Here is a 25,962-nt window from a genome sequence, read left to right on the forward strand (position 1 = left end):
ACAACAGTGCTATGAGGCAGGTACTCTTTGAATACCTCATCATGTTGCAGATAAGAGAACAGCACTGCAAAGATTATGTAATAAAGGTAAAGCAGCTAGTAAGTGGTAGTGACAGGATTTGTCTTGACAACAGTGTATGGTGCCTTTTAACCTCTTAACACACTTTGGTCCCTACTGGTAATGAACGTGATGCTTTGGCATTCTAAGTGCCTTTTCAAACTCACAGTGACTCTCACAGCTAACTGGGTTGCCTTGCCCTGCTTTTATATGACCTCACCCTTTTTTGATAATCTGATTGCTGTTTGGCAGTAGATATTGTAGCTTAATGCATTATACCCCCTGGGAAAAGATTTGTGCCCAAAGAGGATTCTCCAATGAGAAGACGATGCTTTAATATAATGTACTAGGTAATGGTGGTGATGTCAGCGTGCTGCCCGACTGATGACAACTTTTCTCCACTGAAGCAGCATCTTGATCACCATGGAAATCTTTTAAAATCTTAACTTTGGTCAAGTTTAAACTGTGATCTGTTGGAGGTCAAAGATTATTTAGTGCCTGCTCTTTAAAAGGGAGTTGGATAATGCCTTTTAAAGTAATAAAAAGAGCATCCCTGCTTCTTACCTTCGAAGACCAGCTTGCTTAGGAACTTATAGATCCAGGCCTCAGCAAGTCCATGGAGCCCTGTCTGACCTGAAAGGTACCTGCAGTCCAAGTCAGAGCTCTCCTGGAGGCTGAATCAGTACAGGGCTCTCTTGAGGGTTCATGATTAATCTCACGTTGTTTATTTATTCCATAAATGTATTTTGTATATAGGCACTATATTAGCTTCTTGAGTATTTTTCACTATGGCCAGCCTAAAGAAGACTGTATTTGTCCCATAACAGAATAAGATCTGCAGGGTAATCCTAGAATTCAAGTTCTTACAAAGATCAACAGAGAATTCTACATACCAATATATTCAATTGGAAATTTAATATTTTAAAAGATGAGTGTAATGAGTTCCTGATTTTGAGTCAGCCTCCAGTTAATGTATTCTGGGATGTCCCTTGCCTTCTTTTAGTCTGGAGTTTATATGTTTTCGTATAACGTGAGACAGCATGGCCTGGGTAACTTACTTGACAGGTGTTTACTTAGGACTAGTAAGTGCTTTTCACTTTTGCAAATATGCAAAGACTATAACATCATGCCTGCTCTTAAAGGATCTAAAACCTAGTTAGACATAATTTTGGAATGGGATTAGACAGTATATCACACGATATCAAATTACTTATAATAAAGACCCTGTCTTAGCCCTGTCTTTCTCTACTACCTTATAAATGACAGATAAAAAAGACATAAGGCATGCTTGTTAACTATCTGGGAGACACTAATCTGGGGGTGAGAAATAGAGGCTAATATACTGAATGATAGAAATAGTGATATCAGTAAATAAGAACTTTGTGCTGAAACCAACAAGTTGAAGTTAATAGGAATAAACAAAAAGTTCTGCATTTAGTTTGAAAAAACTCAGTAGCATAAGTACAGGATGGAAGAGAGCTGTAATTTTCACATTCAAAAAAATCCTGTGGACTTTTTCATTAACCCAAAGCTTCACTTACTATCCTAAAATGCTTGCAAAGCGCCAGGCACTAGGTAGGCACTGTGGGATCTTTCCACCCAGTGCACCTGTAGATGCAAACTCATTGGTCTATAACGTGGAGTTCAAGGGGGAAAATATTCCCACTGACTGGATCTCATTGGGAGTAGACACAACACTCTAAGAAGGTCATATTTGATAAAAACAGCCTGTAGAAAGGGGAGACTAGATTGGTGAGTGACAGGGAAACCAGCCTGCATAGAAATATTGAGTGACCACAGGATGTTTAGTCTAGAGAAGAAAAGATTACGGGACTTTGATGGTTGTTTTCCAGCATTTAGAGACTATTGTGTGACTATAAGAGGAGCCTTAAGGTTTTTTGGGGTTATTTCAGTTGGACCAATGGGGCGGGTGAAAGTTAGAGAGGGGCAGATTCGTTCTGATGCCTTCAGAAGTTTCCCTGCCAACCTTGGCAAAGCCTGAGCACTCCAGCAGAAATTAGCTGACCATCTACCATGTAGACTGCTCCCTTTTGGAAAGGCAACATTTTGTTGGCAGTTGGAATACATGATCTCAGAGGATCCCTCTGATGTCAGTGCTCTCCCTTTTATTTTTCAAAACAAGTGGGAAATAACCTAACTTTTCCTATACCTTCCTTAAGCCTTGAGACCCACAAGAATTTTGCTAGCCTACAACTAATGAGTTCATTTCCCCATCTTCTCCAACTTCACTGGCAGAAACAACATTGACTTAGTTAACAGAATGTCATAGTAAGTATCCCCCAAGCATTAAAATACACTGCTAACCTATCTGGGGTAAAAATGGTAATTAAAACCTAGACTGTGCCTTCATTCATTCACCAGTTGGACATGTAAATACCAGTGTTCACCAGAGCATACAATCAGGGGAAAATCTTGCCTCAGTGTGAAGTAAATGGTGGGAAGAAGTTCACAGACCAGAGTCTGTGAGATGGAGCACATATAAGGCTCCACATACCATCTGCAGCTCAAGGAGGGGGACTAATGAGCTGTGAGGATGCCAGAGGAAGGGAGGCACCTCTCAGCTCCCTGGAGCCGCCTCAATATTTACCGTGGCTGGATCTCCCAAGCTTCACAGTCAAAGCCAGCATATTCCGGACACCTGCTGTTTTTAGGTGTGCCCAGATGTCATCAGCTAAGAAGAGGAAAAGTCACCACATCCTCAGTTGGCCATTCCTGTTGTCAACTTAGGATCAAGGAACACTTTGGCCAGAAAGTTGCCTTCAGTACAACAAAATGTGCAGTTCTAGGGAAGAGGACCGATGAAATATTTCTGCCAATAAGTTGCAGTCACCAAAAAACGTATATTTACCTTTTTATTTCTTGCCAAATACATCATTTGGGCATTATGTCGACCAATTTAGTGTCGTCTTAAAGGGTGAAGTGTTACTAACTTAATATCACTGCTTAGTTTAAAAGGGTGAAATCTTACTGCTTTAGTATCTTGTGAGCTTGTGTTTATAGAGGTGGGCAAGTAAACATAGGTACAAGCCCAGTTTTAGTTATTACCATTAACTAGAAATCACACTACAGTGAGGCAGTATATTTCGTTTTTTAAGTTGAAGAGCTCAAAGGCCTCAAAATAATTATTTCGAATGGTAACAACAGCCACTAGGAAGAACTAGCTAAAACATAAGTTTAAAATCGGTTGTAGCATTGGTTGTAGAGTTATGAAGATGATAAGACTTCAAATAGTTACTAATAGGGATGTAGTTATTCAGTGAGCAGAAAAAATATGTAACGTTTACACAACTATCAGTAGCTTTGCCACGTAAAAGAACCATTATCAAAAAAACAAAATGCCGTATAGCTATTTTATGTATAAAAGTATAACGAGAAGCATCATTACTTCTCATGAAGTCAGATACCTTCTACTAAGCTAAAACATAAGGTATTGGGCTTCCCTGGTGGCGCAGTGGTTGAGAGTCCGCCTGCCGATGCAGGGGACACGGGTTCGTGCCCCGGTCCGGGAAGATCCCACGTGCCGCGGAGCGGCTGGTCCCGTGATCCCTGGCCGCTGAGCCTGCGCGTCTGGAGCCTGTGCCCTGCAACGGGAGAGGCCACAACAGTGAGAGGCCCACGTACCGCAAAAAAAAAAAAAAAAAAAAAAAAAAAAAAAAACCATAAGGTATCTAGGGATGATAATGAAAATGACAAAGGGAAAAAAGCAAGAACCAATTCTCTTTCCAACTCATATAAGGACCCACCTGCTATTGTGGGTTTTTTTCATTAATTTTTATTGGGATATAGTTGTTTTACAATGTTGTGTTAGTTTCTACTGTACAGCAAAGTGAATCAGCTATACGTATACATACATCCCCTCGTTTTTGGATTTCCTTCCCATTTAGGTCACCACAGTGCATTAAGTAGAGTTCCCCGTGCTATACAGTATGTTCTCATTAGTTGTCTATTTTATACATAGTATCTGCTATTGTGTTTAGATACTCGGCACACCACCCCCAAAGGTTGCTTCCACACAACATACTCAAATAGACCATTCCAAGGTAGTTTTTTTACTCGTAGAAAGAGCAACATTTCACAGTTGAGTTTTGTTTAGTAAACCTACATCAATCAATTTTAATCCAAGTGCATAAATCTGTATAAAATGAATGATAAGGCACCCGAGAAGTAATACTAACACTCCAGATACATGAATTTATTTAACCCTCAAAACAATCCTATGAAATAGGTGCTGTTATTCTCCCACTTTAACAGAGGAGGAAACTGAGACACAAAGGGTTTTAAGGAACTTGGCCAAGATCACACAACTAAGATTTGGCACAGGAGGGACTTGAACTCAGTCTGGTTCCAAAGTCCAAGTACCTAACCATGAGGCTGTACTGCCTCTCCAGTGACAATATGTTGGTAAAATTAATCAAATGCCTACTGTGTACTAGGCACTGTGTTAATCCCTTTATATACATTAGCATATTAAATTCACCAGTTGGGTCATCTGGACGTAGGTAAGAGAGGTAACAAGAATCACCAGGCCAACTGTTCTGTGTGTCTTTAGGCTAACACCTGCGTTTGGGTGTGGTCGCTGAGTTTCTTGAGACTGTGGGACGTTAGCAATAAATTATTATATTATCTCTTCCTTGCAGGGGTGGAATGGTCCAAACCAGTGAGCAGTATGAATTTGTGCATCACGCTCTGTGCCTGTACGAGAGCAGACTTGCGGCAGAAACTGTCCAGTGATTCTCTGAAGACTTACCAGACCATCGCTCTCTAGGGGTGATTAGTCAATTACCCACTTGAGGCTTCTGGAAGGAGCTTCCTGCAGTGGAAGCAAAGAGAAGATGTGAAGCCAAGCTGGGGCATGGATTGTGGAAGATGGCAACATATTCAAGACTGCCAGCCTCTTGTGTATATGAATGCATTTGTAAGCATCCCCGAAATTATTTTGAAGGTCCTTTGCTGATGGAGGTATGATTGATTTCTCACACAGCTAAGGAGGATTTTGTTTTGTCTGTATTGACTATCTGCCACACAGAATATATGTATGAAATTTATGTCATCAGATGACGACTTGAAGAGCTGCTGAAGAAATTATTATTGTGTGTTTAGATGCTTTTATGTTTGTAAAAACTCTGTCTTGTGAATGGACTGTCAGCTGTTAAACTGTTCCTGTTTTAAGTGCTAATTCCTTTCTCAGTTACCAGAATCTTGCCGCTAAAGTTGTGATTGAAAATGGATTTTTAACAAATAAGTCCTTGTTTTCGAAAAAAAAATCAGAAGCAGTAACTATTTTATATGGAAATGTGTCTTGAAAATATTATCTATTAAATGTGTATTTATCAGTACCTCGTACCAATCAGTTACAGAGCACAATGATTGTCATTGGGTGTATATGTATTTACTCTCTACTATTGGGCATAGAGGTGGTTTCTGCTCCAGAATTCTACCCACTGTATTTCTACATTGTGAGTCATTTTACTTTCAAAGGGAAAAACAAATTTGTAGCAACTATGATGTGTTACGAATTTTAAATACTTGTCTCTCTTTTACTAAGAAAGAATTTTTGAATATGCTGTCTACCTGAAATCTCTCTCCCCGCAAAAGGCAGATGCCTTTGGGAATGATGTAACCTGTCTCATTTCCAGAGGTTCTTTAAAAGGATGCTGCCATGGATATCCTTAAATCTCTGAAAGGATTTAATCCTCAAGAGACAAATAAAGCTTAAAAAAAAAAAAAAAAACTACACTCAGCAAACACTAGATGTTCTGCTCAAATATGAATTTTTAATGCAGCTAATGCATTTAATGTTGACTTTGTTTCCTACTGCCAATAAACTACTCTTAATACTAAATGTTGAGTAAGGCATGGACTTCTTTTTTCCTATTTGAAGAGAGACCATTATCTTTTGGGGAAAGCCTGAAGTCGATAGTGGGATGGGTTTAATTTTAGTCTGCCTCTCCCCAGTGGAGATGGCTATTTCAAACTGTAGTATTGTCAACACTTGAGAGATAATGATCTAGAAGTGCTATCATTATGTGGTTTTCCTCGATAGGCTCCCAGCTATCCCTATACAAACAGTACATGTTTATGTCTTTGTATCGCTTGTCGCAGACTCTCATAAATTACACGATTTCTGTTTGTTCAGCAGAATCACATCACCTGAAGAGATGTAATGTAGGAACATTCAGTTACCTAAGATTACAATTCCTTTCTTCCTTCTTGAGCTTAAGTAGTCATGTGCCACAGGGATGGTAGAAGAAAACTTACAAGTTTTATTCTGCTCCTGAAGGCTGGAATATTTTCTACATAAAAAAAGAGAGGCGATCATAATCCCTTCTTTCTAAGGAAACAGAAAAGGACAACTGGTGTAAAACTTCCCCCAAACAATTCAATAGGAGGAAGTGCTCGTCACTGACTTTTCCCCCCACCATGAAGGCACATTTCCTTCCTAGTCTTTGCTTCTCTTATCTGGGAGATTTTTTTTTTCCTCCAAGCGAAGCATGAACAGTCGTTAAGTGGAAAATGGAGGCTGAATTTTACGTGGCGATTCTTACCTGCTTCATCTTCGGGAACTCAGGTGAGTGGGTCTGCCTCAGTTTCCTGAGGCATTTCTCCAACAGCCTGCAGTGCAGTCTCTGTCCTTTGAAAAGTGTCTGAAACAAGGCGGAAATGGAGCCGGGTCTCCATGGCAGTTTAGCCAAAGACAATGAGGAGGGGGAATAAAAAGAGCCTGCCATGCCCACACAGTTGAGATTTCTCTCCAAAAGAAAATAAATGGCCTTCTCTTGTGTCTTCCAAATGCCTCAGGCAGCTCCTGAAATGGCATCCTTACAGCAGAGAGTAAAGCAACCCTGAGGGGGGAAGAATGTATCATTATGTAACAGTCTGTGGCATCTCCATGCTTTTTCCCTGTCAGGCTCTAGTTTTGTTTCCTTTGTGTTAAAGAAAGAAAATATGCGAAATATGATTTAAAGGGGGTTGGGGAACTGTGGTGTGTTTTATTTGGAAGTTGTTATTTGGAACGTCTGAATATTTTCATGGGCGAGCTGAGAAAATTAAGTAAAAGCACCTTGAAAATGGTTTTTGAGCCTGAATATCTCATTTTTTAATCCTGATGTTTAACAATTGGGTATTTAGTTTCCTTACATGGAGAAGAGGTGATTTTTTTAATCTATTAGCATTTGAAGGAAGACTGTAGATACTGTCACAAAATAGAGAAATGCTTCTCCCTAGGATTATAAAAAAATTAGTTTGTGATAATTAATACTTTCATTTGGTTGCTATTAGCTAGGAGGGTGTGCTAAGAGGAATGAGAAATTTTATTTGTGGATAAATATATCCAATTTTTAAAAATTATGTTCAAACTAGTCCATTTGTATACTAACACTTATTGCAATAGTAATTTAAGGTTTGGAAAAAGGGTTGCTTTTTTAGAGTGGGGGATGGAGGTGAGGTGGAAGGAGTGAAATGGTTAAAACAGGAACTGGGTTTTTTATAACTTTAACATATTTAATTATTTGGGCTAAAATATCGCACCATACTCTTTGGATGGTTTTGTTTCTTTTCCAAGCTTCCTTTCATTATTTCAGTGGGGGTGTATTTTCTTCCCTAAGCCATGTGAAAGGAAAAGAAAGGGAGCTAAGTGTGACATTTTGACATTGTCTGCTTTGGGATTTTAAATCACATGTGTTGAATCTGGGAATAGTCACTTGAAATGATAGCAATTGCAAAAGATAAGTAAACCTCGTATTTTGACCTGGCTGATTTGCGGGTGGGTTGTTTTTGTTTCCTGGTGGGCCTTATGATTTGCTACGTAGTACTTGATGAGCTTCTCATCTTCCAGAGGGGTTTCAGATTGTCCATGTCCAGAAACAACAGTGCCTTTTCAAAAATGAGAGAGTGGTCATGGACTTGTGCAATGGGACCAGCCAGAACCAGCAGTGGATGTGGACTGAGGATGGAAAGCTCCTTCATGTTAAATCTGCTCTGTGCCTGGGCATCTCTGATTCTTCTGGTGGCCCTTCCCGATCCGCCATCTTTGCCCCCTGCTCCCGGGCACCTCGATGGACTTGCTATGAGACGGAAGGGTTCCTTGAGGTGAAAAATGCCTCTCTCTTTCTCAAGAAACAAGGCTTCAGGGTAGTGGTCAAGAAGGGCAGGAAGTACCTCCACAGCTGGATGAAAATAGATGTCAACGAAGAGGGAAAACCAGTCAATGAAAGCCTCTGCTCTAAAAAAGGTGAGCTCTTCCTTTCAGAATCGATTCTGAAAGTTTTTCTGCTAAATGTCTTGTTTTTTCACATTCAAGGGAAGTCCACATGCCCCAACAAAATTCCTATGGAAGATTCATAAGCTAATGGAAATGGATCACATGGTACCCACTGACTTGGAAAACTTCATTATCTTCATTAAAATAAGCTCAGCTTTTTCTATCTCTCATTCTTCCTTCCTTTTTTTCTTGCTTCTTTTGTTAATTCAACAAATATTTCCCGAGCTTCTCTTTTGTTCCAGACATTAAGCACTTTGGTTAAGTACTACTAAATGTGGGTATGTAGCTCTACGTACATATGTATATGCAATGACTAAAACCAATGATCAGGCAATTAATATTTTTGCTGATTTAGACACTTCTATTCTCTGATTATGAGGAACTATTACAACATCATAATGGTGCTTGCTAAGACTGGGAAGATAATAAATTATGCTTTTGACAATCTCTTGTACTAATGTTTAAGGGTAGATATTTTTTGGAGATAACATATTTTGGAATGGTAAGAACCAATGTGCAGCCACAGAGTTTTCTAATTTGTTGATCATTGATGGATATAACCTAGCTGATGGACACATATAAAAACTTGTATACACGTGCATACATTTTTGGTACAACATACAGTTCAGTCCTACACTAGGAATTTTTATTTGTGGATATGGCTTAATTTTCTGTTTTATTGAATCATCTTATTGCTTATTTACTCCTCTATTAGAGGTTTGCTTTAGGAAGTCATGAAGGATAAAAGAATTATTACATATTAGGTATAAGTCACTGGAGGAATTCTGTAGAAATGAAGCCGTTCATTAAGATTAAAATTTGTCAAGGTTAAGGGATTTGTCCCAGATAATTAAGTGGCAGAGGTATGATTAGAACCCAAGTTTCTTGAGTCTTCAACCAGTACATGTTCCATTTTATAGTACTTCCCAAATGCTTACACAGACTCTTGCCCAATTGGCTACATCCAGAATCATCTGGTGGGGAGACGGAGTAGAGGGAATCATTGCCATCATTTCTTCCTCTGTGACCATCTCCAAGATTTGATTCCAAGAAATCTATATTTGGGCATGATACTTGATATTTTTTTAAAAGTTCCCCAAATAATTTTGATTCACCTCATCTGGGGATCAACATCCACTGTACCTTTAAATCTTTTTATTAGGTGTTGATTTTTGAGGCTTATATGAGTTTTTTTCACCACACTGATCTTTGAACAGTTATCTGTCATTCATTCACTTCAAAAATTAGACAAACATCTAATTAGGTGCCAGTTAAATGCATGGGCTCTTCTACAATACAAGAAGAGTCCCTGTTCTTATAAAATTTCTGATATGAGAGTAAGATAAAAAACATGTAAAAGTTAATTAGAAAATTCAACTTTATCAGAGAGTATACAGCATATAGCACCAGTTCATACAATTCCTTTCCTGTAGTTCATCTAACTAGGCCTGTCCTAAACAACACAGAAACATTGTAAATATTTCAGTTCTTCTCACAAGAAGTGAGATTCCTCCCCAAATCCTAATCAAACCTTATTTAGAAGAATATTCTTTCATTAGAACTTTTTAAAAGCACATATGGATTCAGTAGATATGGGTTATTTAAGGTAGAAGAAAATTCATGGAAAAAATATGGGTTATTTAAGATAGAAGATAATTCATGGAAAAACTATCTCCTTTGACCTTCATACAAAACATGCCCAGTGATGGACTTCACTTCAAAAGTAAAGTAGATACAATATATCAGTTACAGTTAACCACTGAACATTCCATATCCAAAAATGCCTGATAATGTGTGTTGGAAAAAAAATGGACTTCTAGAAAAAGCAGAGCTAAAATTTGCATGATTCTAGTTTAAAAAAAATCTTATATTTGAATATGCATATGTACAATATATACTTTTGCCTTAACATGGTTATAAGCTAACAGACACATTTTTCTTCTCAATCCACACGGAATATTGGTTGACCCATAGCATGAACACTCACTGATTTTCTAGAGAGTCCATTGTGAAAAATTAAATTGCATGCAGATGTTTGTGATGAATGATTCCAAATGTCCTTTCTTAAAGAGTTGATAACTAAATACTGTACTCTTAAGCAGTACAAATATGCATGTTGTTAATCCATAGGATGTGATTTTTTAAATTAGGTTCTTCAGTAAAAGCATACCTGTGAAGGTCAAAATCTGAACCATACATTTCATATTTGTTTCATAGAGGAAACATTCATGATGCCATTCAAGTATCTAAGTAATATTTCTCTATTACCTACTAGGTGCCAGAGCTCGTGCTAGTAACTGAAGTACTCTACACCAGTGATTCTCAACCCAAGCTTCACATCAGAATCCCAATGGGCCCTTTGAAATAGTATTAATAGCCAGGCTTCATCCTCTAGGCCAACTAACTCAGGCATTATAATTTTTAAATGCTTCCAAGGTGATTCTAATGTGCAGCCGAAGTTGAGAATCACTAAATACATCTTGCTTCTTAGGATAATGGGGAAGGCAAATAGGTAAATAATTAATTACAATAGAGTGTAAGTAGGAAAAAAAAATACCCCTCCCTCCAATATATATTCTTGCCAGTGTGTCACATTAAGCCACTGTGGGGTTTGTTTTTTTTTTTCATTTAAAAGATAATTCTTAAATTGGATATTTTTTAAACAATCCTTTGAGTGCCCACTGGATTTTGTCATAATTTAGCTATGCTTCATTCTCAATAAGACACCTTTTTTCTTCTTCTACCTCTCCTTTACTCGAGTCCCTCTATACAGGGAGGGTGAATTGAATAGGCTTCCAAAGTGGGTTAAAATTCAATTCAAAAGTTAAGGTGAAGGTTTTTGAGAGAAGGACCTATACTAAGTAGGGTCAGATTTCCTCAAATAATCAGCGCTACTGCAATGATTTTTTATTAGGAGAAGAATGTAAAATTGACCTGTATTTAAAATTTTTCATATAATTTATATTTCTTTAAAACCCCTTGGGACTTCCCTGGTGGTCCAGTGGTTGACACTTTGCCTTCCAATGCAGGGGGTGCAGGTTCGATCCCTGCTTGGGGAGCTAAGATCCCACATGCCTTGCAGCCAAAAAACCAAAACATAAAACAGAAGCAATATTGTAAAAAATTCAATAAAGACTTAAAAAATAAATAAATAAAACCCCTTAAAACAAGCTTTTAATGGACAAATAGAATTTAATGGGACCTAATTAATGGGAATCTAATTAAAAAGAATATATAGATTGTGTAGAACCAGGATCACCAGTACATAGTAGAATACCAAACTAAAGAAAAGATGGATTGAGATTTTTGCCATTCCCTCTGAATTTCAAGTTTACCCTTAAAGAATATACTACACATCTTCATCCTGGACAAAAAAAAAAAGTGTACCTGGTAGACAGACTCTTTTATAAAAATTCAAACTTTTAAGATCAATTTTTTAAAAATTAGAGGCTTATAGCTATTATTCTGAATAGTAAGAGTAATAATAAAAAGAATTGCCTCCAAAATGCCAACACATCTGGCTAAAAATTACAAAATTTCATTCTCCACATATATTCTTTTGTCAATCAGTTGCCAGATATCCAGTTATCTGGAAACCATCTTACCTTTAGCAAGGTGTCAATAAAACAAGTGATTGATAGATTCTAATTTTTCCTCCCTATATTTTGGTGTTATATTGTATAGCTACATCCTTAGAGTCACTGTATTAAGAGTATGACTTTTAGAAATATTTTGTGTATAATTTCTCAGTCTCTATAAATTCACACAAGGCAGTGGTCAATAATGCAATAAGGAAAAACCAAATTGTGTTTTGTTCAACAGTATAGCAATTTTAAATAATCACACATTTGACTTTTTTAAGGATTATTATTACTTTAGTAGTAAAAATGCATTCTGAGGCTCAAATCTCTAATTTACAAGCTCTTAAAACATAGCACTCCTAAGTAAAGGGCTTCCTGCATAGCAAAAACCTTATAAGCTAAAGTGAAAATTATATTGGTCTACAGTTTAGGGGGTCCTTGTACATTTCTAGGAAAGTTCACTAGAAATTCAATTGAAAAGATCATTTTTCCATGACCAAGTCTTTTGTATATACAGGAGATGCAAAAGGAAAAGAGTTAGAAAAACTAAATTACTGTGCTATAAACCTGTTAACAGGGATCATAACTTAGAAATCTTCATCTCCTTTCAAGGTAATCTTGGTTCCCTTGGTCAATAAATGCTGTCTAAATTAGTAAATGTTTCAATTTCTAAAAGGTGCTGAATATCAAAGTTATTGGGAACAATAAAGGAAAGCTAAGGACTACTTTATGCCACTATTGAAGTCATGACTGTTACTTTTCTCTTCTTCCCAAGTTAAGAAGAATTTTTAAATCAAAAGTTACAGTTGCATCTATTCCAACCGGAAATAGTCTTGACACCACAAGCAGACAACAAAGATTACAGTGGCCGAATCATTGAAGTTTTATGGACCTACATGATCTGGAAAATAACTCATTCATTGGCCCCCTCTTTTATATGGGTAACAGAGAAATCTACTCAAAGGATATTACTGATCTGCAAGCATATCTAAGCAAATAATCCTTAGGAGAGGGAAATAAAAGCATTCTAAACTTGAAAAGTTTCCACAGCACCAGCACAAATCTATTGGCAGGTAGACTATGCTCATGTAGTTCTAGGTCTTCTGGATGAAGAGTACAAAATTCCGTCTAGCCTTTGGATACCTATTCCAAGGAATGCCAAGTCTCCCTACAAGTATAAACACCTGGATGGTTGTCTAAAATTGTTACTTTCACTAAGATGTTTCATATTGTATGAAGAGAAACATTGTATATGTCAGCCAACCAGTCAACATTTATTCAGCATCTACTACAGATTCATTCATTCAGCTCTCATATTTATCTGAGGACAGGCGAATTTTTGCAGACATATTTTCAATATCCCTGATATAGCTGAGTTAGTAAAATCGTTAAAAGAGATTTCACTGCTGAAGTAAATCATACTGTTGGCTGGCTTGATATACCTGTTGGTTAAAGTAATTGTTTAATTGTATTCATACAGGTGAGGGAATAAGCATTGTAATAGGTAAACAATCATGTATGCTCTTGGGAGACAGGGTTTTAGTAACTTATTTCCTTTAGGGATTGTTGGAGTGCTTGTAAATACAGGGAGCTTGATGGGAAATGAACAAAGCAAAACCGAAAGTGTCTTTTGTATATACAGACTCTACTTTGACCAAATTGGCTGTCACAGCCATTTTAGAGTTTTTCTCCTAGCATCATTATAACAACATGGGTCCTGCAATTAACCATTTATTTACATGATCATTGAAAATCATCTGGTCATGATTATTAATACATGCTTTATACGATCATTAAAAAATATCTAACACAGTATCCAGAGTCCCCCAACGATTTTCAACCTGTGACACATCAATGAACTTATCAGGGCCCTGTAACCAGGGCCACAAATGACTTTCATATGTGCTCTTATATATTTGTGGGTCCCTTTCTCCACTGGGAAAAATAAAATAAGTTAATAGATTTTCATGTGTCCTAACATTCTCATTCTTTCATGATATGTGAAAAAAATTTTTAACATTTTCTTTGACTGTGAAAGTTCTTTATGAAAAATTATTTTCAAAGAAATTAAATCATTTCATGGGCCCTAAAATCATGGGCCCTAGGCAATGTTCCAATGTGCCTAATGGATGAGCCAGCCCTGGACACACCAAGTTATTCACCCACTTTCCATCTGCCCTTGCCCTGACCCTGTTTAAGTAGCCTCTGGCTCAGCATGTCTCTCCCACAGCCTGGTAGCCATGAACTTTTAAGCCATTCTTCCCCCTCCATCTTTCTACCCCACCATCTTATCCTTTTCCAATGTATGTGTTTGTACCTTCCCAAAAGAAAGCATGGGGCATTAGGATAAACCAGGCACATCTTCATAAGGCAACCCATAGTACAGTAGTTGAGTAGTAATTGGCTTTTGAAAAGTATTTCTTTGATTGGCTAAGCTTTCATTTATTTTTTTTAACCTACTTTTTTTACTATGCTATGCTTTGATGTTTTACTATGCTATGTCCTGGTATCAATTTCCATTTATTAATTTTACTTTTTTCTAATCTTGCAACTTTTTTAAGGTCTGTAAAAAAAAAAAATTTAACCTCTGATTATGTATGCCTTCTCATTTGTTGTGTCTCCCGTTGTTTGTAAATTCTCCATCTTTGGTACTCTTTTCAACAACTTTTCACTTCCTTACTCACCTTTTCAAATTTTAGGCATGTGTATTTTTTAATGTATCCTTTATTTCATTGGCTACATTTTCTGAAATGTTAATTATTCATTTTACCATTTCTAATAATTATTTAGACTATTATAATTCCCAGACCTTTCACTTTATCTTTATTCTATCCCAATCTTGTTTAAAATATTTTATATATTAAATGTAAATATTTATGTATAGATATATATACACAAATCATCATTTTTCTAAGGTATCTTCTGTTTCATTTCCTAACTCTTCTCCAGATTATTTTCGCACTTTTAAAGGGCACATTACATTTGGTGTCTTCCTACAGAATGGAAAGTATCAATGTAGTTAAAATGTTCTATCTCCAAAATGAGCTTTATTCAAGTTATTTCTTTCAATATGCTCGAAAGTTTTTTGTATCATTTAAAACAGGGGAAACTAACAAATTGTGTTTTGTCTTTATTATCATCATACAAAAATTCCATTTCTATTATTGATTTTTTCTGAGGCAATCATAGATGAATTAATAAACTAAAATACATATTGCTTTTTTAAGAAATGTATTTGAAATATGGGCTTGATATGATGCAGTCATTGCAAATCATCTTATAGGTGAGCTATCAGTGCTAAACTTTATTTTTCACACATTAAGTGCTAAAACTTCTGAGATTGGACCCAGGATGGTCTGCCTTATTTTGAATTGTGTTCTAAGAGGAATTGTGTATAATGTGGAAACAATGTAGTGGCAATGGTACAATAAAGCTTTTTAAAAATAGCTTCAACATATTGTTCCATTGTGTAAGAACTTTTCCTTGCATTTGTCAAAATGTATCTTGTTCTTTCATGAACTGTAAAATGTATATACCTTTTCAAAGAACATCAGAAGAATTATAGAACCCAAAACATCCAAAGATCTACTATTTTTAGTATAATTTCATAGCACCCATTTCAACAAAGAGTTCAGGCAATGGAAAGATGAACTTATTTTCATCACCTTATATATTTCTATGATGGATTTTCTTTCCTGTCATCTACTTTATAATCCTTCAATGTCCACATAAGAAATGATTAGAATTCAGCTTTGCCTCTTATTGTATATATGGATAAAATTATATACTTGGATGTATATTACACCTGAGAAACTTATTAGAAATGCAGGCGCTGGTTCCCACACCAGATCTACTAAATCACAATTTCGGGGGTGGAAGGTGGTAGGGCGGTTAGGCTTCAGTTGTCTAACAAGCCCCAAAGGTGATGTGATGCCTAGCAAAGTTTGCAGATCACTGCTTTGAAATTCATGAAATTTGGAAATCGAATGTTAAGACTAAAGTTTCCTTCCTGCTTCTTAAATAGCACAAGTTAAAAACATAGGCACAAAGTGAAGGGGTACCGGACCTGAATATTCTGTAGGTCCTTTCTTTGGAAAAAAAGTGGTGGCCTAAAATGGAAAATGGACTTGTTTGGTTTGGAGGGTTTTAAAAATACATTTAGAAGGTTAATTAAAGACAATTACAGAAGAGTAAAAATTTTTCCACAAGATATTCCAAAGCTACACGCAATGGCGATAAGCTATGTTATTTGCAGAAGAAATTTCAAGAGTGTTTTGATCATTTACCGAATTTGGGGGAAGTCTTGTTTCATCCATTGAATTAATTCTGTAAGCTGACTAAAAAAAAAATAGTTCTGAGGATGAGAACTTACCAACTGCTCCTTAGTGAAGAAGAGTAATCATAGGTTGACATGCTAAGACATATAATTACATGCTAGGTATTTGGAAGCTTGTCTCTGTCCTCACCTCATCATTAAATCTTTTTTTTTTTTTTTTTGAGGGTCTGAGAGCTAAAATTGTCACAGCTAAAATTGAAATCCCCTGTCAACTCAGGGGACTGGCATTGGCCAAAGCTCAAAATGACCAAAATACTAATCTCCACATACAGAAATGTTTACATCCCAACAATAGATCAATATCTATGTAAAAGGACATTCTAACACCTAACTCAATTAAGACTGCAGAATTAAGACTGCTTCTTGGAATTTGTTGTAAAGGCATATTGCTAATAGTACAGTTGGGTTTGTCCTATAGAAGACACCCCAGGGATAAATGAATCTGGTCTGCCAGGCACAATGGAAGTGATATTGGCACAGGATTCAAGAAGATAAAAACAAACAGAAACTAGGGAGAATGTCTAAACATTTATCAAAGCCTAGATCTGGTAGATGTGCAGGTAGGGTTGCCAGATAAAATATACAACATTCAGTTACATTTGAATTTCAGATAAATGACAATTTTTTTGCATAAGCATATTCCTAATATATAATATAATATAATGTAATGTTGTATATTGGGGAGGTTATTAAATATACTGAATTATTGGTTATTCGTGTGAAATTCTAATTTAACTGGGCATCACATATTTTTATTTGCTAAAATTTGGCCACACTGTATACAGGGTACTCTGCACAACCCTCCACATCTCAAGGAAAAGACGCTTAATGGTAATGATTATTTTATTTACATTTAAGAGAACAGCTGATATTTACATCTTGCTAAATGTTAAAAAATACCGTTTCCATTTTGAGCCTCTTTGTATGCTTATAGCACAGTTATAGCCCTGATAGCACAGTTTCCACAACTCTCCCTGCACCCTGTAAAATTGATAGATGGATAAAATTGATAGATGGGTGAAATGGACAGGGCAAATGAGTATGGTCATACTCAAAGTATCTTCTATTTTTCGTATAACTGAAGCTTATCTACATGCCCATTGTTAAAGCGGTCTTTTTCTAAGTAAAGTTGCTTTTATGTGAAGAATCCCTAAAACATGAGGGTAATTTTAGCAACTGTCCTTTCTTTACCTCAGCTGGCCTGGGAGCAGAAGTCTCAGTAAGGAGTACTAGAAACACAACTCCTCCCCAAATCCCCACTACTTTTAATGCACTTCCATATAGCCCGGGACACCTTATTAGTAATACCACAGAGACCTTCACGAGAAGTACTACAGAAAACTACAGCCAAAACAGCAGCCAGAGGCAGCACCCCAATCTGCAGATGGCTGGAACTACATCTTGGGTTCCCTGGACTACTCAACCCTTCTCCAGCACCACTGAAGAGGTAAGGGGAGAGGGGAGGGGATGGAGTGTGGTTTGGTAAGGTCTCAGAAAGCCCATTGGTTGAAAAGTTTTGCTTTGCTGGAAATACTGCTACTCAAGCGGGAGATCAGGCACTCTGTGTCCTGGGTGCTAATTGTATATGAATGCATTCTGTGTAATGAGAAAATCTTTGGGATAGAATTAAAATTGCTACACCTTTATAAGCTGAAGAGAATTATAACTGCACTCCTGTAGGTTGGCCACATTTCTGAACCGACGTCAGGGTTCATAGGCTTACGATAACCTAAAACCAGGAAATAAAATTTGAAATCAGTCCCTTGCAGGTCCCCCTGGATATATTTCACAATCGTTTATGCTTATAAGGGAGGGGAGAGAGTCACAAAGCAATGGAAGATTCAGCAATCACTATAATGGATTTGTGAACATGGAGGAGGATAAGCTGAGTCTCATAGCAATTTCACATCAACATCCGCAAGAGGACAGATAAATGGCTGAGAAGCAGCAATGACACAGCCATAGAGTCTGTTCACATAGTGTTTCCATTTCAGATGTTCATCTCTTCAGTTTTGCTTTCCACTCAGGGTTTTAGGCTATCATTTTAGACAGTAACAGTGTAATTAAAACAAATTTTAAAAGCTAAGGTTTCATTTGGCAATATTTAGCTGTTTCCTAATAAGCAATCCAAATAATTTAGAGAGTAAAAGCCCAACACTATGCATATGACATGCATTTTAGTGCTCTGGTTTCTTTTGCATTGTGCAGAAATGAATATTGCACATGACTCCCGACTAGTGAACACATACCTCATTATTGATCACAAAACAAATAGAGCCAGGGCTTCCCTGGTGGCACAGTGGTTGAGAGTCCGCCTGCCGATGCAGGGGACACGGGTTCGTGCCCCGGTCCGGGAAGATCCCACGTGCCGCAGAGCGGCTGGGCCCCGTGAGCCATGGCCGCTGAGCCTGCGCGTCCGGAGCCTGTGCTCTGCGGCAGGAGAGGCCACAACAGTGAGAGGCCCGCGTACTGCCAAAACAAACAAACAAAAAATTTATATCTATTTTTTCTGTACTGATGTGTGTGTGTGTATATATATATATATGTACTGATACATACCAGTATACATGTAGTGATATCAGTATATATGTACTAATTTTTATCAGTATACCTACAGATATACACATAGAGACAGATACTAGTACAAAAAAAAAACTGTGTCAAATAAGAAACATGCTGAATAAAAACTACAATAGAAACATATCTGCCTGAACACTAAAGCATTGTCTTTTAGCAAAAAGAATATTTCCCCATCTTTGCCCAAGTCGGACCATTGTGAAACAAAGACACAGAGAGCTCCCAGACATGTCCAGGCTCACTGCAATGAGTCAAGGACAGCCAGCCCTAGAGCTCTGTTGCCAGCATACCAGTCCCGGGGGCCGACCCAGCACCGTGTTACAGAGCCCACGTGGTCCAGCCCTAGAGCTAGGTTTGCAGCCTTGGGCTGTGGCAACTACTCTGTAGGGTTTTCTGGTTTTTGATTTTTAGTATTTTTCTAAAGTGAAGTTCACTCTAAAGTTTACATGAGCTCCCAGATGGAGCACCAGAATGACTGCAGCCAAAGATCTCATGTTCCATTTTTTTCTTGAAGCTCAGGCAAAACCTTAACTATGTCCTCGGAAGCTGAATGTATAAAAGCTATGCTCTTTCCAAAGGCAGTTTCTAAAACCGCAGTTTGCCATGACTCTCATGCCTTAGGTGAGGCAACCCTGCTAGATCATCATTTGATTTAGTGCGAGCATTTACTTTATAACAGTCTGTTATAAACAGCTGTAGTTAAATACTTTGAAAAGTAAAAATGGGTCACTTGGGAGGTAAAATCCCTGTCCTTTAAAAGTAATTTTGCAAGGTACTCTGCCTCAACACCTAGAAGAGTATTAGAGAGGAATAAAATTGTTCAACCTAATCGCTTGGATTTGTGTAAAGAAAATCTTTGTGTGTCAGTTATTTTCTTTATCAGCTAGCTCCTGGTTTGGGAGGATTTTGGATTGACTTACTGTAGTTGGGCCATGAGTTGGAGTGGTCGGTGATGATAGGAAAAATCTGAATGTGAGCTTTTGGAGGGTAGGGACTGTAATTATTCAACTTTGTAGCTCCAGCACCTGAACATAATGCTTAATGCTTAATAAAGGTGTGTAGAAAGGAAAGGAAAGAAAGGTGTAGAGTGGAATGGAGCAAAATGGAGTGGAACTGGAGAGTGAAATGGAATGGAATGGAGTGGAGTGAAATTAAGCAGAGGGGAGTGAAATGGAATGGGGAGAATGGGATGGAGTGCTAGGGTATTGAGTTCATTGAAGTGATATAGAAGTGGGTGGAACTGTTGAACACTTGGGTAACAAATGACACATCTACTGCCAATGTCCATCTACTGCCAAGGTGTGATGGTCATGCTGAGTAACTATGTTTTTTTATATTGCCTACGTATTCGAAGTTTGTGTGTATCTAGTATTTAATATGTTTCTATTATCTAATACTGTGTGTGTGTATATATATATATATATATATATATATATATAGTTTCATTCAGGGGCTAATTATTCAGTTCCTTTTTCTCCTTTCTAGTTTCTCCCATTTCATCTCTTAATCGCCCTTCAACTGCCCCCCACCACCAAAAAGGAAAAAAAAGTGTAAAAGAAAAAGGAGAAGGAAGCAATGATGACTGTCTAGTGACTTTGGAAAATGTTCATGCATCCAACAAATATTTCCTGACAACTTAACTAGTGTCAGAACAGAGTGGTTAAGAACTCGGGCTTTGAGGTCAAAGGTCTGACTGCCTCTTACTAGCTGGTGACCGAGTCTCAGTTTCCTCGTCTATAAAATGAACCTCCAACTCTTAGGGCTGTAGTGAAGGCCAGGAGAGACAATGCCTGTAAAACGCTTACCGCAGTACCTGATCCTTAGTAAGCACTTAAGAAGGAATAGCTGTTATTGCTATTTTTTACTGGGACACAAAGATGAATGACAAGTTGTTGCCCTGAAGGAACTCACCACCTGCTGAGGTGTTGAGGGAGATGGAGATTACACGGGCTTCTGTGGAATACAAGAGAGAGGTTCCTGACTAGTGTGGAGGTTTTAGTAAGTGTGCAGTAGGTTAATGTCTTCTGGAGGAGGGAATATCTGAACTGAGCTTCACGGAGTATAGGAGTTAAACCAATAAGAGGTGGGGGAGTGGGGAGGGAGGGATGTGTAAGAGCTGAGATGGGACAGGATGGAAAGTTAGAAGTGATTTAAACTTTCACCTAAAATTAGTATTTTTTAAGAAATTTGGGAATTTTATCACTTCAATCCAATCACACATTCCATACTTGTTTTTTGAGCACCTACTATCTGCCAGACATTGTGGGGGATGTGAAAAATAAATAATAAAGATGGCATTACAGAAGCACATAGAATCATTGAGTATAGGATCAGCAATCTGTTAAGACTGAATAAAAGACTTAGTATGAGAGCTCTGTAATAATTCTCACACATACAGATACTGAACATATATCGATGAACATTTCAAACACATGTTTTGAAATGCAGTCTTCATCCAGAAACAGACACTAGTTCCTACTTGTTATTTTAATCACTGACACTATTAGATTATCTGTCATTACTTTTGTCCCCATACATATGTAGCCACTATGTAGAATTTAGCACACTTGACCTGAAAGAGAAATCGAGCGAAGAAAGAAAAAGAACTGAAATACTAAGACCTTTTACTTGGAAAGGCAATGTCATTACTACTAACTCACATTTATGAAGTGAGCAGTGTTCTCGATCCGCAAGCAAAGGATGAATTAGGATTGGAACGTAGGATTGGGAATGGAGGGTGGGATATCACAATACATTTTCAATGAGAAAGTGGAATGTATTTGTGTTTTCCCTTCCATCAAGAGTTCTTTTGAGTTATGAGGAAGGAAACATGAAGAGATGCTATACACCATTTGCAAAGAAGAGAATCTAAGGGATAAAAATAATAGCTAAAATTTGTGTGCCAGCAACTATGCTAAGCACCTTCATATACTCTGGGAGGTGGGTACTTGTATGCATTTTCCATCACTGTGTAACAAACTACCCCAAAACTTAGTAGTTTTAAACAATGACAGCTTATTTTTCTCACGGTTTTGTTGGCTGGGGCAGGGAGCGAGGGCGTTCCTCCGCTGGTTTCACCTGGGCTCACCCTTGCAGTTGCATTCAGCGTCGAGCTAGAAGTTTCACAATAGCCTCTCTTGCATGGCTAGCAGTTGATGGTGGCTGCAGGCTTGGTTCTCCACCTGGCCTCTCATCCTCCACTCGACTATACCAGCTTCTTTACGTGATGGTTTCAGAAAGCTTTGCAAGAGAGGAAACATGGAAGCTACAAGCCTAGTGAGACCTAGGCTCTGTAACCACACATTACTTCTGCCACATTCTACCAGTCAAGGGAATCACGAACCAGGCCAGATTCATAAGGTGGAGGAACAGACCCCGCTTCTTGATGGGAAGAGCTGCAAAGTCACATTGAAAAGGGGCATACATATTGGGTGGGAGGAATCTGTGGTCATTAAACAATCTACCATAGTATTTATTAATTGATTATTATTTTGTAGATGCCTAGTTTAAACTTAAAGAGGCAAGGACTCACCCAAGGTCAAATGATTAAAGAATAGCAGAGCAAGGAGGAGAGTACACATACACACACACACACACACCCTGCACATCTAGTCACCTTATTCTCTTGCACAGAGCTCTTATTAATGAAGGTAAATGCCAAAAGGACATGATTTGGAATCCAGCATCACTCATTAATGCTACTGCAAAGTTGTCCTAAGTTGACTCTCTTTGGAGCAGCATTTTCCCTACCTTTTTCCTTTTCCTTCTCTTTCGTCACATTGTCTTATGCCAGTTTGGAAGGTTGTGAACCTGACCCAGTACATGGCTTCAAAACTCTCCTCTCAACCTGGACATGAATTAAATGAATCAACATGTATCATGTGCCTACAGTACTGCCTGGAAAAATAGTGTTTAATTAACATTAGCTACTACTGTTATTATTGTTACCATCACAGTATTATGTGGCAGTGTGTGTCTTTACAAGGACAAAGTTGGTGGAACAAGAAGCTTGTCTACAGTATGAGTCAGGAAATATCTAGCTCAGTGGTTCTCAAAGTATGGACCGAGATTCAGAACTTGTTAGAAATGCAACCACTTGGACCCTACCCTAGACCAACTGAATCAGAAACTCTGGCTGTAAGGCCCAGCAATCTGTTTTAACAAGCCCTCTAAGTCACACAGAGGTGTACTTTTAAATTCCAGAACCACTGATCGAGATAAATCTTGTCCTTCACCCACAATATCTGTCCCATGGACTTCTAAACGCCTTAGTTTCCCACCACTGACGGCACTTTTGTGCATGTGTCATGAGGGGATGAGAGGGGGTGGCGACATAAAAGCTAAACAATCAAGTAGCAGAAATTAATGTATCTAATTCCAGCCTCCTGCTGTGACTTTGCAGAGTGTACAACATTGAAGGAATGGGACCCAGGGTGGGTGAGTGGAGCCTGGGGAGATAGAGAACTGCTGCTAGACTCTAGGCTTTTTGTGTTCTAGAAAAAGGGGGTTCCAGGCACATGGTTCCACCGGGAATGCACGAGACTCTGTATTGGAACATCAGCTGGATTTCAGCACCTGTGCACGCCCTCAGCCAGGCATCCCTGCGTACTACATCCACAGAGATATCCTGTGTGCTTGTGCACAAGTCCAGTTGTAGATCAGGCCAGAGGTAGGTGTGAGAAGTGTACCCTGCATGTATTAGCTATTCCCTATGGGCAAGGAGAGACAGTCAGGGCTGGAGGCAGCAGGAAGTCAATCTTTTGGGGACCTGAGCATGAGATACAAGGGGAAGAGTTAAATGTGCAGAAGTGTCCTCCAAAGGGAGGGAAGCCAGGCCTTGGAATTTTGTTTAGCATCAAAATCTGAGCAGCCTTCATTTATCATTTGAGCAGTGAACTCTCAAGAGAGGTCCAGTCTGGATCCCCTCTCAGCCATGTGACCTCGGGGGGAGGCGGTTTGATAAAGCGGTAAAGAGCTAGGGCTCTCACGTCAGAGAAAGCTGGTGTAAATGCAAGTGGTGTCACCTACTAGTCACTCGTCATACTTGTTTCCTCTCTAAAATAAGGATAATTAAGGTACTCTATCTGCCTCATAAAACAGTTGTGAGGATTAAAATCTGATTAAGAAAAGTGCTTAGTGCCTTGGCTATACACGATAAGTACTCAATAATGTTCGCAAGCAATACTAACTTCCTGTTGTTGTTTCATCACCCCTACCCTGCCTGCATCACAGGGTTGTTCTAAGAACCAGATGGACCAGCGTTATTATGTGAAACTGCTTTCAAAGGAATCAAGCCTTGAACATGCATTAAAAATGTTACTGGCTGGTTCTGATTCTACTCAACATCCCTCAATCTGGTTTGAAGGCACACCCCCTTCTTCCCTTCCCCACCCTGCCCTGGCCTGGGCCCGGGAGACGGACCACATTTCCTCAGTTCATGAATAGCCATTGTGGTGCTGGTCTGAGTTTAACGGCTCTGTGCTTCCTTCCAGTTGGCCCTCAGAGACATCACAAACCAACGTGAGTCTCCAAATAAGTGCGGTGGCAAATGCAAAACACCTCCACCTCCTCCCACCCCAGAGCCCTTTATCGTGCTACTTAAACACAGGGGAGTCTCTCCACTGCCACCACCGCTCTGTGGCCAGAACTAAAGATGGGACAATATTCCCCTTCACTGAGACAAACACCTAGAAGGAGAAGTACAAAGATGCAGCAAAACAAAGCACCCCACACCATCTCCTAATGATTCCTCAGGACCAAGGGTAGTTCTTAGATTGTCCAGAGTGAATGGGATAAAAGACAAACAGACTTTTCTGAGACTGCCCCTAGTACAGGAAGTCCATTCTGGCGGGTACGATATTGCGGGAGGGATGTGTTCCTGAAGACCCTAATTTATAATTAGCATCATTCAAGTCTAATTCTGACAAAGGGCTGCAGTTCTCTCAGATGGCCCACTAATATGGATTACTAGGTGCCAACAGCATAATATGGTTTACAATTCGCTCGACCCTCTCTGGCTTTAAAATCGCAAGGATTTTTCTTTTCTTTCATTTTCTTTTAGTTATAGGGGATTTGCCTGACGCTCCATTTTGTGCACCAAAAGACTGGGTTCATATTTTGTCACAATATAAATCACATGCCCATAAAATGCAACCATCAAACAGAATATGTGCATTGAAATGGGCTCTTTAACCTGCCAGTATTTCTCTGACACATGGGTTTCTCTCAGCAGTTGAGGTCAAGCCCAGATGAGGGTTGATGCAGAGAGGAGAGAACATAGCAAAGGAGGGGAAATGAGATCGAAGGAGAAACCAGGATGTACAAATTGAGATAGGAAGTCTGTGGCTCTCGGCCCTGGTCTTACATACATCAGAATCACCTGGGAAGCTTTTTGAAGATGCAGGTTCCAAAATTCTCCCTCAGACCTACTGAATCAGAATTTACTGACACAGGACATCAGCACCAGAGTGTAAAAATCTCCCCATTGATTCTAATGTGCAATTATGTTTATGATCCATTGGAGAATAATTGAATAGTCAACCTGTTAGAAAAAACCATTGAACACAAGAGAAGAGGAACAGTTCTGCTGGAGATGTATCTATAACTTGAATCTAATTATCAGGAAACATTAGACAAATGCAAATGGAGGTAAACACGTACCATAGAAATAACTAACCTGTATCATGCAAAAAAGTCAGTGTCATAAAAATCATTTTTAAAGGCTGATGAATTGTTCCAGATTATGGAAGATTAAGAGACTTGACAACTAAATATAACACAGGATCCTGGGTGGGCTCCTTAACAGACAAAAAACAACAACAACGAAAAATGCTAAAGGGACATGCTTGAGTCAACTGGCGAAGTTGAAATACGGATTGTGGATTAAAGCATTGTATCAATTTTTGCATTTCTTAAATTTGATATCTTTACTGAGATTACAAACTTAATTCAGAAGATATGCAGCCCACTCTGAAATGGTTTAGGTAAAAGTATCATATAGAGGGAGAAAAAGATGATAATAAAGCAAATGTGGGGGAATGCTCAAAGAAAAAAGATGAGTGGGTCTTGGTAAGGATATGTCGTAGCACTCCATATAATTTTCACCGCTTATCTGTAAGTTTGAAATTATT

General features: G+C 38.4%; 2 protein-coding genes across 2 annotated transcripts in view; both read left to right on the plus strand.

The window, feature by feature from the left end:
• The window catches only part of PTPRR (protein tyrosine phosphatase receptor type R), a 254,556-nt gene extending 248,747 nt beyond the window's left edge, over window positions 1–5,809 (plus strand). The window contains exon 14 of the mRNA XM_030866278.2: window positions 4,716–5,809. Within this exon, the coding sequence (XP_030722138.1) occupies window positions 4,716–4,809 (94 nt within the window). The 3' untranslated portion in view covers window positions 4,810–5,809. The remainder of the gene's footprint in view (window positions 1–4,715) is intronic.
• Window positions 5,810–5,913: 104 nt separating this feature from the next.
• PTPRB (protein tyrosine phosphatase receptor type B) overlaps window positions 5,914–25,962 on the plus strand; it is a 117,922-nt gene continuing 97,873 nt past the window's right edge. The window contains exons 1-3 of the mRNA XM_030866282.2: window positions 5,914–6,646; window positions 7,913–8,308; window positions 17,452–17,702. Of these exons, the coding sequence (XP_030722142.1) occupies window positions 6,592–6,646; window positions 7,913–8,308; window positions 17,452–17,702 (702 nt within the window). The 5' untranslated portion in view covers window positions 5,914–6,591. The remainder of the gene's footprint in view (window positions 6,647–7,912; window positions 8,309–17,451; window positions 17,703–25,962) is intronic.

The sequence above is a fragment of the Globicephala melas genome, chromosome 10 (genome assembly GCF_963455315.2).
Source record: "Globicephala melas chromosome 10, mGloMel1.2, whole genome shotgun sequence".
NCBI classification, from domain to species: Eukaryota; Metazoa; Chordata; class Mammalia; order Artiodactyla; family Delphinidae; genus Globicephala; species Globicephala melas.